Source organism: Penaeus japonicus, unplaced genomic scaffold (genome assembly GCF_977035675.1).
Source record: "Penaeus japonicus unplaced genomic scaffold, GWHDUDI00000001_assembly GWHDUDI00000037, whole genome shotgun sequence".
Taxonomy (NCBI): domain Eukaryota; kingdom Metazoa; phylum Arthropoda; class Malacostraca; order Decapoda; family Penaeidae; genus Penaeus; species Penaeus japonicus.
This window is the reverse complement of record NW_028234439.1, coordinates 517,415-532,414: the sequence shown is the minus strand read 5'-3', so window position 1 is coordinate 532,414 and position 15,000 is coordinate 517,415. Positions and strand designations below refer to the sequence as shown.

The window sequence follows — 15,000 nt, the reverse complement described above, 5'->3', positions numbered from 1 at the left end:
CATCACGCAGGCGGCCGCGCTCGACTTCACCGACTTCGTGGTGCTCTACAAATCCTTCAGTCTGCGCGCGAGAATAGACCTGCGGGAATTGTTCAGAACGCTCGCCATTACCAGGAAGAGCCTCTCGGACAGCTCCCTCGAGGATCCCGTGAGTCCTGCGTCTCCTCCTAGTCCTCTCTACAGACCGGCGCTGTCCAAGAGGACGCTGCTCACCAGAAACACCTCCTTAGATCTTCTAGTCTTCAAGAATAACTGCCACAAGAAAAAGATTTTTGACGCCATAGCAGTTGCCAGCATCGTGACGAATTGTGCTGGACTTGATAGTTCGAAAAGCCAGGTAATGCATAGGCACGTTCACACTTACTGATGTTTAAAGCCTTTGCTTAATCATTCACTTCATGAAAAGTCTGTTTAAGTAATTATAAATGTTCTTTGTGTGTGTGTGTGTGTGTGTGTGTGTGTGTGTGTGTGTGTGTGTGTGTGTGTGTGTGTTTGTGTGTCGTGTGCGTGAGTGTGTTCAGTTAGCTGATTATATAATATTTCCAGGTCATCACAATGCAAGAGTTGCGCAGGTTCCTTGAGGAACACCAAGGAGAATATCGTTCAGACGAAGAACTCCGGAGTCTTCTCGACCGCCACGAACCTGATCCAACTCTTAGGTTTGTCTGGAGATCATTTGAACAAACCTCAGTGACCAAGAAACTCCATGATCGCTTCGTGGATTGGGCCATCACTCATGCATACATTCCCCATGCACTTTACATCCTCGGCGCCGAGTAACCTCCCCGCCTTCTCTTCGCAGATCTCAAGAACTCTTGTCGTTCGAAGGGTTTGCCAGATTCATGATGGACGAAGACAACTACGCGTTCCTGGACGAGCGATCCGTACCTGACGAGAGCGACATGACTCTGCCTCTCTCCAACTACTACATCGCCTCCTCGCACAACACTTACCTGACGGGCCACCAGCTCAAGGGCGAGTCCTCGGTGGAGCTCTATAGCCAGGTGGGCGCCCCGGGGGACCCGTCTAAGCGGCTTCCTTGGCGTAGGGGGATGGAGAAATGGTTTTGTTTTTTATAGTGAATTATTATATTGATAGCGCTTTTTGTTTGTTTGTTTGTTTTTGTAATTGTAGGATGGGTTCATTTACGAAATAGATGGAGACATTGTGATCTCATGACTGTTTTGTATGATTTGGTGACTTTGCGTTTGATGATTGACCTTCGCTTCGTTGCAGGTGCTATTGACTGGTTGCCGTTGCGTTGAGCTGGATTGCTGGGACGGAGACGATGGTAATCCTATGATATACCACGGCCATACCTTCACCACCAAGATTCCTTTCAGGTTAGAGAAAGGAGAGCGTTGTGCTTGAATTCAGTGAACGTATGAGGACTTTATGGCTCATATTAGTGTCCTATGAGTTCCATGTATAAACAAGTGAAAGTCCTTTTATTTGAGACCGTTCTTTATGTCATTGACGTGTTGTTGATGCTCAATATTGCCTCATGCCATTGAATTAACCTCGAAACGTAATATCGACTCCTAGTAACGAAGCCAATGCCTTTTTTCCAGAAACGTCGTGGAAACAATAAATCGCAGTGCCTTTATCACTTCTCCATACCCCATCATCCTCTCCATCGAAAATCACTGTTCAGTCCAGCAACAGGCACGGATGGCGCAGATATTCATGCAGGTCTTCGGCGAAAAGCTGGTCACCAAATTCCTGTTCGAGTCGGATTTCTCCGAGGACGTCCACCTCCCAAGTCCCTCGCAGCTGAAGTATCGGATTCTCATTAAGGTGAGGAGGACGTTCTTGGCTTGCGCTGTGCAATGGAGAAAAGGGGTTGCATTTCTGACTACAGGTATCATGCATGTACAGTACATGTTATTGTACCTACATTTATAGTTTTAGAAAGGGATACATTTATAAAAAAAAAGGGCTTTCCGGTATATCCATATACCCTAAGACGTAAATTCATGCGACATTATATGTTTCCATATATTTTCAACCTTTAAGAAAATCACACTAAATACAAGAGGAAAAAATATGCACAGATTACGTTTACCTCACCCTTCCCTTTACGCCCTGATTCCCGCAGAACAAGAAGCTCGTGACGGAGATAGGCCCCGGACTGAGCGTAAGAGGCCTCTCCAATAAGCCGAGTGGCCGCACGAACTCACTGGTGAGCAACGCCTCCACGGGATCCCTGAACGAGGCCGAGACAGATGACGAGGATGATGATGAGGACTATGATGATGAAGGTATGAGGGACATATATATATATATATATATATATATGTATATATATATACATGTGTTGTCTTGTGTTTTGCCTTTTCTGTTTACTAAAAGGGGGGAAAAGGAGGATTTCATTTGAGATAACCACTGACATTGGCTTCTTGGTTATTAGAAGTCCAGATTCATTGCAGTCCTGATGCCAATAAGAATGGTATTTCATGGCCAGACATGTGGCAGACTTGTAATAAGAAAATGTTTGAAAAATCGTGTGTTTCCGGAAAAAAGCAAGATCACGGAAATCACTCATTTGGAGGCCAGTTGCAAACCCGTTGATGGGTCTCGGGAGCGTATTAGAGCATGGAGGGATTTCGCTGTGACTTCGTGAAGAATCTACGCGTGAGTGTGTGTGTGTGTGTGTGTGTGTGTGTGTGTGTGTGTGTGTGTGTGTGTGTGTGTGTGTGTGTGTGTGTGTGTGTGTGTGTGTGTGTGTGTATACATATACATATACATATACATATACATATACATATACATATACATATACATGTACATGTACATGTACATATACATATATACATATATACATATATACATACATACATACTTACATACATACATACATATATATCACAAGGTCAGGTGTGTGTGTGTGTGTATATATATATTTTTTACTACAATAACAAAAGCATAAATGTCCCTTTCCTTTTGCAGACCACAACCCCTTCGACGTGACCCACCCGGACAGCCTGTTTGAAGATGAGAAACACTGCCTAGTGATCAAGAGCGTGTCCATGGGGACGCGAACGGAGTCCCTGTCGAGCGCCGAGGGGAACCGCCTGCGGCCGAAGTCCCAGAGCGACGAGAACCTGATTGACGACGAGACGCCGGTTCCCAAGGTCAAGAAGCAGAGCAGCCAGATAGCCAAAGAGCTGTCGGATCTGGTCAACTACTGCCAGGCCGTCAAGTTCCACGGCTTCAACCTGGCCAGCCCGCGCGAGTCCGTCAAGGCCAAGAAGATCGGCGGGAAGAAGAGCACGGTGCAGCCGCCCATCATCACAAACACGCCCATCCTGGTCCACACGCAGATGGCGTCCGACCCGAGTCGATTGGAGCCGATTCTGCAGCCGCCCATCCTGAAGAGACCCATGGGCGTGCATCCCTGCTACCAGTGTTCTTCACTAAACGAGAACCACGCGAAGCGACTGTGTAGACGCCAGCCCCTGGACGTCATCCAGCACACGGAGACGCAGCTGATGCGCACGTACCCGGCGGCCATGCGCATCGACTCGTCCAACTTCAACCCGCTCTACTTCTGGGCGTTCGGAATTCAAATGGCCGCATTGAACTATCAGACGGATGATACGTCCTTGCATCTGAACTATGCGATGTTTGAGCAGAACGGCAGGTGTGGCTACGTCCTCAAGCCGAGAGTGATGTGGGACTACAACCATATGATGTATAGACGATTCAATCCATTCGACAAGGAGTTCGATGGCCTCCACGTGTTGAATCTCAAGGTGTCTGTGATATCAGGACAGTATGTTTGTGCAAATAATTTCCAAGGGAGTCCTCAAGTCGAGGTAGAGATCCTTGGCATTCTTGTGGACTGTAATAAATTCAAAACCAAGGTGATTCATAGGAACTCGTTCAACCCCATTTGGAACGACACTTTTAACATCAGGGTGATGTTCAAAGACCTGGCCTTCTTGCGCCTCACCGTCACTGACACGGCGGCGGGACACACGACGGCGCAGCGGATCCTGCCGCTCGGGCGCCTGCGCAGAGGCTACCGCCACGTGCGCCTCCGCAACCAGCAGAACCAGCCGCTCCCGGTGTCCACGCTCTTCATCTACACGCTCATGGAGGAGGAGGAGTACGAGATCCAGCAGCTCTCGCCGAGGATGGACTTGAGCACCGACTCGGCCAAAGTAAAGGAGTCGGATGTCGAGCACCACGAAATAACGCCCACGGTGCCCCTCAAGAGGAGAAAGTTCTTCGTCAAGATCCACGGCGTGGTCCCGGACGAGCCGTACACAGTGATTAGTGCCACGCAAGAGTGCACGACGAGAGACGTCATCAGCAAGGCCGTGGCAAGAATAGGCAAAGGGGCTCGCCTGGAAGACTACATCCTCATTGAAGAAGTGGCAAAGGGGTGGCAGAAGAAAGGCGACAATCCCACCACACAGCGGATACTGGACATAAATGAGAGGCCTCTGGAAGCTCAGGCCCACTGGCAGGGTGAGGGCAAGTTTGTTCTGAAGAAAACCTCAGATGACCCAAGCACAAGAGCCTGGTTGACCACCATCATGAGCACGGCGTCAAAGGAGAAGAGGAAGAGAAACACAGAGGGAGATATTTCAGAAGAGGCAAAGGGGTGGGAGGAAGAGGACAATTTCTTGGTGTGTGTGTACAACGTGTCAGCTCAGATCCCGTACACGATCCTGAAGGCCCCGACGTCAAGCACTGCCCAGGACATCTTGGCCCAGGCGTTGGTGAAGGCGCGCCGCATGGAAGACCCAGCCAGGTTCGTCCTGGTCGAGGAGCTGGAATACGGCCAGCTCACAGAACTAACCGGAGGCACGACCAGCCGCCGGAAGCCGCGCATTGAGCGGAGGGCGCTGCCAGACTCGGAAAACATCTACAAAGTCCAGGCTGCTTGGAAGACGCTGGGGAAGCTGGTGTTGCGAGAACGAGGTGCTGCCCTGGACGGCACCTTCAGCCGCGCGACAGCCGCTGCCTCGGCGCTCAGCTCAACGCTTTCGACAGCCATCAGCCGCGTGAGCCGCTCCAGGCACTACGAGCGGCGCCCCGTCAAAGAAACGTATAGTGATCCAAGTGCTCTTGCCGCTGCTCACGAAAACTTCCCCGACCGTAGATTCAAGAGTCTGCACGACACGTGGAGAGCAGGAGGCGGCCCAAGTGGTGCTCACTCGGAGGGAGAGATTCTCTCCGACGAAGAACACCCGCCGTCAGATCTTAGAGCTGCTGTTCACAAGCTAAAAAAGGTTTCTTTAAAAAAGCTGCAGAAAGTATGGAGATAAGTTCAGACCTGATTGTATTTTTAACGTATTATTTGTCACAAATTTTTTATTCTAAAGATAACTTATGAAAATAATTATTGTAGAGGTGTAAGTCTTATCCTGTTTGTTTTAAGGAATGATCTTTCAGGATGATCCCATATTGTAATTAAAGACAGTTTTTGTTTTGCTTTTTCAAGAAAGGATTAACTTGACTATTTTTCCATTAGTACGATCTCAGACTCTGGGATGTTGAGGTTGCTTCTTGGCCCAGCAGCATACCCGTTGGGTGGTGAAGTGTCCCCATACCAAAGATTATTGTGGTTACACCATTTTTAGCTCAGGCACTGAATCATGTTCATGTACATAAATACGTTTGACTGAAAGCACTCTTCAGGCGGGAGGGAGCCCTTTAAAATCAACAAGACGTTTGTGTTTCCTGTGGAAGAGTCTTGGGGAATCAGCTGGTCTTCACAGTGAACTTAAGTGACTTATACCTGCAGTTTGAAGGAGACCACTCACTCATTGTAGATATTTTTCAGTGAGATGAAGCCATCCAGTGTTTTTAATCTTACACTTTTATATCACTATTAAATCACAGTGGACTAAATGGCTGGAGTTAGACTACTATAACATGCAGTTTTCTCCCGAGTACAATGGGGGTTGTTTGTTATTGTGATTGTGATGTTGGTAATGTGTTGGTATCAGTGTCATTATTTTTTGTGAAGAAAGAACGGGTTAAGATGGCCTTACTACAAGGTTTGATTTTGGATTTATTCGATTTTCATGTAAATACTTGTAAATACGACTTTAAAGTAATTATAACTATGTATATTGCCCTTTCAAATGAAATATTTTGCATAAATACCTCTTCTATGTCAGTGATCATAAATCATATCCATGTTGTAGTTGATGTGTTGTAGATGATGATGATGTGTTCCAAAGGTTTGTAGATAATGAGATAAGGTGGTTCAGCAGATAGTGATCTGGACAGTTCTATTGAAATATATATTTTTTTGTGCATATCATATATTACTAAGTAAAAGATTATGCAAAGATAAGGTTTAGTCACATCCCAATCCTATTCAGAATTATATGTGTTTTCCCAATGTAAAACTCAAACAGCAGTAATCCTGACCATTACACAACAGTGTTACTGACCCTCTTTTTAACAGTAAAGTGTGTTTGACTCTTAAATGAAGATGAAGTTCTACATGCTTACCTATTTAAAGATTCTTTAAATGTATTCTGTAAAGATTGGCAGCAGAAATTAACATGACACAGCATATTTAATATTTGCAAATTTGCTTTTTGAAATTTTAAGGTACACCTATTTATTGTAAATCATTATTATTATTATTATTATTATCACTATGAAATTAAGTTAACTACATACAGCCTGCATATTGTAAGTACTAGACATTTTATATTTACCGGATGTCAGATATCTAAGTCCTTGCTCTGTCTAACCTCTCTGCTCCAAAGAGCAGTCTGGTAAGGTAACTTGGTAATGGTACTTCCGACATCTGCCGTAACTTTACTCACCAAACTAAGCCAAGTGAATTAGGCATGAATGAAACAGCCCTTCCCATAGGCACAGTCAGCTAAGTTGTGGTGAATGAGAGTGTAATTAAAGTTATAGATGTTATTTATAGCGTCCACTGGGAAGACCTGGTGGAGTTCCACAGGGAAAAGCATTGTTTGAAAGGATTTTGTTTCAAATCATCCGTAAATTGTGTATACAGAATATAACCACTATGAATTTGTTACAGTATTATTGCTATTTTACAACACAGTTCATATTAACCTGGTAGACCTTTTCTCTGGTGGTTTGCAGCCCTACCGTATTATTCTCTGTGGTCTTGCAAATTGCAGTCATATTATTAAATCGGTTTTGGATACTTCTTGCATCTCCTGCCAGTCCTTTCTCCAGGGACTCGCAGCCAAGATTACCTCACCATTTCCTCTCAGTCCATCCTAATTCTTAGCCAAACGGAGGTATGGCCACACCTGCTATAGTATCTAATCAAAGGTTCTGTGTTACACACTTCTTCTCGGCACTAATCTGCGAGACAATTGCTGATCATCCATGTATATTATTTATGTGGTTTGAAATCAGGACTTTATAGCGTGTGAAGTAAAAAGATCTGGCTTGGTCATGTAGAAGTAAACAAAGTATTTTTGATAACTATACTATTTTTTTAAGATGACAGCTTACTGGATTTGCATTTATCAAACTATTTTAAAAATTCAGTTGAATTAACTTGTCTTCCTACAAAGTTTACCGATTTTGAATACCCAGTTTTCATATTCATTCTTTTCTGTAATTCCCTGTATCATCTTTTAATCCCAAGTACAGGTGTTGCAATAGATCCTCAATAGGTTATTTTCAAAGTAATAAGTGCAAAAGTTAACATTTTCTTACTAAAAATATGTTCAACATCTGATATTCCTGTCTTAACATTTTAAGTAGCTTTATAAAAACAGATATGGTTAATCATATAGGAATTGTTTTTATTACATTAAATGTCTTCTTAAAAACAAAAATGCATTAATTATTTATAAAGAATATATTAATGTCTCTACACCATAAAGACTCCACTTGCCTAACATCCAACTCCACATTACAGATCAAAATATGCATATCACAATATTTAAAGTGAAAAAAATGTACGATCACTGAAATTTCAAATCTTGAATAAGTTTTACGGCCTTTTGACAATCACAGGAAAGTCATCTATTTAAGTGTTTTAAACATAGTCATAAGTGTATTTAGTTAGCAAAGGATAATTAAATTATAGTTGAATTATAGGTTAAATTATGGTAAATTTTTGTAGACATACAGTCAAGAGTAAATCTACACTCAATGCACATATAGCTTGGTGAACAGACTAGCATAGAAGGGATTTTAAAAAGGGGATTCAAAAATACTTAAGAAAGTATACTTTACTAGGGATCAAAATTAATAAGTACATTGTGTTGTGAATTTCAAAACTAAATGTATCCCATTTTATCACTCTCTCTCTCTCTCTCTCTCTTTATCTTTCCCCTCCCCCCCCCCCCTCTCTCTCTCTCTCTCTCTCTCTCTCTCTCTCTCTCTCTCTCTCTCTCTCTCTCTCTCTCTCTCTCTCTCTCTCTCTCTCTCTCTCTCTCTCTCTCTCCCTCTCCTCCTCTCTCCCCCCCTCCCCCTCTCCTCCCCCTCCCCCTCTCCCTCCCTCTTCCTCTCTCCCTCCCTCCCTCCCTCTTCATATCTCCCTCCCTCCCTCCCTCTCCCTCCCTCCCACCTTCCTTCTTCCCCTTCCCCCATCCCTGTACTGATAAAATTATATTCACATGACCAGATAAAAAAAAAAGTCATATCGAGCAATGAACTTTACAGTATACTGTGTGTGTGTGTTCAAGCTAATGTTCACCAAGAAATATGTAAGTTAATTACATGCTAAATCCATATCAGTCTACTTTGACAACAATTGACATTCAATATACTACAGATATCAACACATCAAGTAAAGTGACTTATAATGTATTGTATATTAAAATACAACATGTGATTAAAAACTATTGTAGTTCTTTTGTGTTCTACACACTGTGGCCCAATGGTAACACTCAGATTTTGTCTTTGAACATTGCAGTGCAATGTCTCAAATTGGGGAGTGCTATGTTTTATGTTAAGCTTTAGGAAAGGATTTAAGACAAACCAAATTTTCAATAGGCTTATGCATAAACAATCTTCATGCATCCAATAACTGTCTTTTTTCAGTTGCCATTTCAATGTCTTGCACAAAAACTAAAGGAAACTGGTATATGGACTTGCTATGAAAAGGGCAGAAGATAGATACAGTTCACACAGCACAGAAAAGAAGATGATAAGATTTTCACATTTACTTCTGTATGAAATAAATCCATTACTCCAATTGTGAAGCAGATTTTTTCATTTTCACAAAAAAGCAGTACTGTAAGATGGATAAACTTTTTGTCAGTCAGGCTTGTGATATCATATTTCTTCCATAAACTGGATGAGTGTTCGTACTTTGGCATATCAATGAATAAAATGCTGCTACAGTGTAATGCATCAGATATCAAAGGTATTCCATTATATGTAATTTTGACTGTGCCATATTCTTGAGGTGTTTAATTCTGTAACATACCAAATACTTTTAAAATCTTATGAAAAGTAAGTATTTCCCTTTATTTCTAGCCAAAACACCTGAATGTATATAGAAATGCACATCTCTATATGTATTCCTTTATGTAAATGAGAATTTACGTGTTCCCATTCTTTATTATGGTTTGTATGGTCATTATTGTGTGAAAGGTTTAGGACTTAATCTTTTTTAGGCCATGGTGCATGTAACGACTTTTTGATATCAGTCATTCAAAACAAGCCACACTGTAGACAGGCTTTCATCTCAAGTATTTATGCGTGTTGTCAAATGACACAAAAATGAATACTTGTATTCACAATGGTATATAAATGTGATTGGTTTATTTGTATCTGTGGTGTTGATACTGTTACTGCTTTGTTTTGTGAATATTTTGAATTCTAATTCCCAATTCAATTCCTTGTTGTTGTTATTTGTTGTGTAAGGATTACTTCTAAAGTGGCTGAGTAAGTGTTTTCTACTTTTGATATTTAGATAACTTCTTACCCATTGCCAACGGCCTATATTGAGGGCTGGCGATCGCTACGTCGGTACTTGAAACTTCTTACAGTGAAAATATTGAGTATGTTGGTTGTATGTGTAGATCACTTTATGTAGAAATAAATCTATTATCTTGAAATGAATTATGAACCTTTTTTAACCTAACAGAAATATGTATAACTTTAGTATTATACAAGTAATTAAAATGATTAATAAATGAGTGTTGGTGGCTAAATAAACAATGCAAAAAAATCAATAGATAGATATGTGTGAAATGTTTGTTTTGTTTTCTTTTTCTACAACACATATTAAGGATGCTTTGTCACAGGAAAGATTAAACATTAACAGCACTTAACAATAACACTAATACTTATAACATTTTCCTTTTTTAACTTGCATATGCAGTCATTATATCTTCTATAATTGTTTATGAATAAGCAAGAGGAAATTATTGACAGAAATTTAACCTAATACCAAAACTATCTGATCAAACAAGTCTCTTTGGAATTAAGGTGCTTATTCCACCCTATGGAATAATGCACTTGAAAAGTTGCAAAAATATCCCATGCAACAAGATTATTTCAAAAACTAAAGAAATATAAGTTAGAATAATGTAATATGTAATAAATTACAACCATCAATTTATGATAATCCCTAACCTCATATAATACATGCACTTCTATGCCCTCAAAAAGTGTGGAGGCAGTATCCTAGATGTAGGCTGCATCACATGTAGCTAAAACTAAAACACTGGCCACACATGAAGTTGAGAGAAGGACAGAAAACACAGCACAATGTAAGCCCCTAATCGCAGTAATCCCTGTATGATGGAATCATGAGTTATTTAAAAAGCAAGTACTAAGATGCTATGAGAATTTAGAGGAAGTGAAGGAACGATATGATGACATTTGTCCTATTTTAGCCAGCCCATGAAACAAGGATATTCCCTTTTTGGATGGTTATTACTTTTGTGGACCTAGTACGCGTAGAAGATAAAATTAATATCTATACTTGTTTACCTGCCTCCCAGCTGAAAATTGTGCCTTTTTCAAGTTTCAACAAGGAAAATTTTTGGTCTTTGATGTTTCAAGAGCTTGATTTTACATACAAGAAAATATTTCCCTGTCATATATCAAATATATCCCACACAGTGAAGCATCAACGTTTAATCCCTTACCGACAGGTGACAAGATATCACACCGGGGACGAGATATTTCGCTATGGCGAAATCGGCGTGCCGAGTGATCGGGTGTATATCGCTTGGCCGCAGCCAGTGCAGGCGAATAGCCCAAGGCGTTCAGCTTACGCATATGAAATATCCCAGTGTTATGGCCATTTGGAGTCAAAACAGCCCCAACGTTAATGAGTTAAAAAGTTATCAGTAACCATTGCATGTCATAGACAATGGAAATTATTAACAAAAAGCAAAAAGATAAAGTACATGTAAAGCAATAAAACCATATGCAACAACAAAATACATATTCATATGTATAAATAGTAATGAGGAACAAGATACCAGGAGGTGACTGTATGATACATGACAGTGTGTCCTGTAGAAGGAGAATGAGGGAGAGGAAAGGAAGGGAGGATACCTGGATACTCTATTACAAACACTACTAGAATTACCATTTCACACTCAATCTCTTCCTTTCATAATTGAAATAAGGAAAAGACATGACTATGATAAGCTCAGGGAGAAAAGGGTTAACACAAGGAGCATGTGGGTTAAACGATGATACGATTGGTGGGGCTGAAAGAAACTTGGCAGACAGTACTAGACTGATTAGTGGACATTACATATATTCACTCACAATGAAAAAACACAAAGGCAAGGCAAGGCAAAATTATGGCAAATGGGGTTTTATGAGTACAGCTTCTGGGGATACTAAACACTACCAAAAAATAAAGAAAATAAAAATCTTTCTGGTGATCTTTTGTTTTGCTTTATTAACTGAATCTACTTTATTCATACAAATCCTATAGTATGTTACAAACACAGAAATTTGTTTTCATGTTTACACATTGTTGAAGATTACAACTGAAGTATTTTATATTCTTATAAAATCACAATGTTTCTGACATTTATTCTTACAATGATTCAATATTCCTAAAGCAGTTCAAAAAGCAATACATGGTTATAAATTCAGAAATATATTCATATATAAGGTAAACTTTAAAATAATTCAACAAACAACTCAGAAATGGAAAAGATTTCTAACTGACCTGAGTCTATCTGATACAAATTTCTATCATTAATTTAGGAGACAAGCAATCAACAGTGTCCAAAAAAGAGACAAGTCATAATGATAGACATGTGCCTAACTTTCAAAAAAAAATCTGAAATGATCAAGTATTCAAAAAAAATTCTGAAATGATCTCCTACACATTATGTACACACATCAAGTAATATTTACATACTCCAGTGCTCAGTATATAAAAATAGAGTAAAATATCTTCTAAAATCCCTTTTTTTTCTGGAAAAGCATTATTTTCAAGATGATTAATAGAGGATGCTCCATAACTAACAAGATGCACCAACAAACAAAACAGTATTCATTAAAATATAATGATTACCCTTAATATACTGTCCCAACTCCTGAGAAAATGAATATAAAATAACAAATAAGAAACCATTAAACTTACTTACAAAGATACAATATACATCCAAGGAACCTATACTGCAAGTTTCTTTGAAGTCAAACTGCCCTCATCTAGTTTCAATCAGACCTGAAGATGAAAGGGACTTGATTAAACTTATTTTGTGTAGAGTAGGTTTTTGGTCAGATGTTGGTCTTTAACACCATGTAACTTTTAAATGCAACTACATGTAAACAATCTATTTATTTCAGTAAAATTGTCTCCTCCTCTACAGGCATTAATAAAAATACTCATTGCACAATGGAGTATCCATATAGTATTCACATACACACACACAAACACATATAAATATATAAATATGTGTTATGTAAGCATCTGTACATATATATTTATATTTTTCAGAAGCCTTGAGGCTGTAACATTCAGGTATAATAGCCTAATTGTAAATATCCACAGCTGTTAAGAAGACAAAAATAATAGATAAATTAACCTTCCTCTAGTCATTTTTCTCCCTTCTTCCATTCATACGCCCTTGTACATATTGTTTGTTGGTAGCTTGTGCGTGTGTGTGTCTCTCTTCACATCATGTTCTTATACAATGACTAGAGAAGTATCATAAAGGAAATTTTTGATACGCATCTACCCACGTTCATTATATTTCTTGTTGTGGAGCTGCTCACGCTGATGTATTTCTCAGTCCAAAGTTTCAAACATACATACACATAGGTTACTCTTAGTACTACAAGCCTTTGTATCACAAAACCTATGAGGACAACTTACAGAGCATGGACCTTCTCCAAAAGCAACATTTAACCCATTGGTTGCAGTTTTAATCAAATATTTGTGCAGTAGAATGGCTGGTTTACATTGTCTGGCACAGTGCCCTCCACGTCTATGACCGACTCATGCCATTCGCTGCTAATGGGTTAAATGCAACTACAGTGTATGATGTATACAAACCCTACTGCTTTAAATAATAGCTAACTTCCCAGAACTATCATGATAATAATGATAATTGTAACAAATATTCAAACCTAACAAGTCTTACCTTAACTAAGTCTCTGAGTGTACCTTTTCTGATCCTAATCTGCAGTATGCAATAAGTTACTTATTTTAAGCTTGAAGGTAGAAATTCATTGATCAACTGGTTAAAATATGATAATAAATAATAATAATAATAATAATAATAATAATAATAATAATAATAATAATAATAATAATAATAATAATAATAATAATAATAATAATAATAATAATAATAACAATAACAATAATAATAACAATAACAATAATAATAATAATAATAATAATAATAATAATAATAATAATAATAATAATAATAATAATAATAATAATAATAATAATAATAATAATAATAATAATAATAATAATAATAATAATTAATAATAATAATAATAATAATAATAATAATAATAATAACCTCAAGTTTTAAGATCATTCAACATAATTTTGTTTTCCTTGGATAATTTACTAACAATGTCATTTATGTTTCTATATACATATGCCTATGATACAGATCCACTAGACCAGTGGTTCTCAACCTAGGGGTCGCGACCCCTCGGGGGGTCGCGAGATGCTTTTGGGGGGTCGCGAGATGATGTTAAAAAAAAAAAAAATAGTATTATGGTCGACTTTTGTTTTAAGGCTGTCAAAATAATTCTGCTCATAAATTTCAAACAAATAATAAACTGAATGGCATGTACTCTGTGTGTGTGTGTGTGTGTGTGTGTGTGTGTGTGTGTGTGTGTGTGTGTGTGTGTGTGTGTGTGTGTGTGTGTGTGTGTGTGTGTGTGTGTGTGTGTGTGTGTGTGTGTGTGTGTGTGTGTGTGTGTGTGTGTGTGTGTGTGTGTGTGTGTGTGTGTGTGTGTGTGTGTGTGTGTGTGTGTGTGTGTGTGTGTCAGAAGCACTTCGGGGGAAGGCGGGGGTCACGAGTCTCTACCAATATTGTCTGGGGGGTCGCGGGCCAAAAAGGTTGAGAACCACTGCACTAGACAACTGTCTTTGCAGTCTCCAATATGGGTTAATATTGCTTACAATACCACGAAGTTGTGTAACAGTGGCCTCAATTCATGAATGCTGCTTCGTGTGTGCCCAGCTGCTGGAGGACGCCACACATAATTTCTCGCAGGATCTGAAAAGTGTTTTGTATTTAGAAAGATAATCAATTGATAATATTCATTTCTAATAGTGTATTACTTGAGGAATGAACAAATATTAAGAACAAATATTAAACTATTTCTTAAAGAAACTGCAATGACAATCATTTTTCTTATCTTTATTCCATCAAAGGTTACATATAATGCTTTCAAGACTAGTAACTTCTAATAGGAATTTTCTGGTCTTGAGGTTTGGTGCATAGGTCATAGCAATCAGTTAATGAGATATCAACTGAGCAGACCTTTCGTAACTAGGGTAGTTCATCCAAAAAGTGATCAGCTACCCCAGTAACTCCTAAAATTCCAACCACTTCTCTTACTACCCCA

The 15,000-nt window shown here is 39.3% G+C and overlaps 2 protein-coding genes across 6 annotated transcripts in view; one reads left to right on the top strand and one right to left on the bottom strand.

Moving 5' to 3' along the window:
• Positions 1-8,354, top strand: part of LOC122259674 (1-phosphatidylinositol 4,5-bisphosphate phosphodiesterase epsilon-1-like) — a 159,622-nt gene extending 151,268 nt beyond the window's left edge. For 2 of the 3 annotated variants that reach the window (XM_086532676.1, XM_086532677.1), the window contains exons 19-25: positions 1-337; positions 547-659; positions 803-1,004; positions 1,237-1,343; positions 1,572-1,797; positions 2,099-2,261; positions 2,950-8,350. The exon at positions 1-337 is cut by the window's left edge and continues 69 nt beyond it. In XM_086532676.1, the coding sequence (XP_086388802.1) occupies positions 1-337; positions 547-659; positions 803-1,004; positions 1,237-1,343; positions 1,572-1,797; positions 2,099-2,261; positions 2,950-5,279 (3,478 nt within the window). In that variant the 3' untranslated portion in view covers positions 5,280-8,350. Of the gene's footprint in view, positions 338-546; positions 660-802; positions 1,005-1,236; positions 1,344-1,571; positions 1,798-2,098; positions 2,262-2,949 lie in introns of all 3 variants that reach the window. The other variant, XM_086532675.1, reaches the window with a different exon arrangement.
• Positions 8,355-11,825: 3,471 nt separating this feature from the next.
• The window catches only part of bigmax (helix-loop-helix-leucine zipper transcription factor bigmax), a 10,069-nt gene continuing 6,894 nt past the window's right edge, over positions 11,826-15,000 (bottom strand). For 2 of the 3 annotated variants that reach the window (XM_043026583.2, XM_043026582.2), the window contains 2 exons: positions 14,552-14,648; positions 11,826-12,625 (listed from right to left, as the gene is read on the bottom strand). In XM_043026583.2, coding sequence (XP_042882517.1) covers positions 14,580-14,648 — 69 coding nt within the window. In that variant the 3' untranslated portion in view covers positions 11,826-12,625; positions 14,552-14,579. Of the gene's footprint in view, positions 12,626-13,911; positions 14,045-14,510; positions 14,649-15,000 lie in introns of those variants that run through there. The other variant, XR_015190668.1, reaches the window with a different exon arrangement.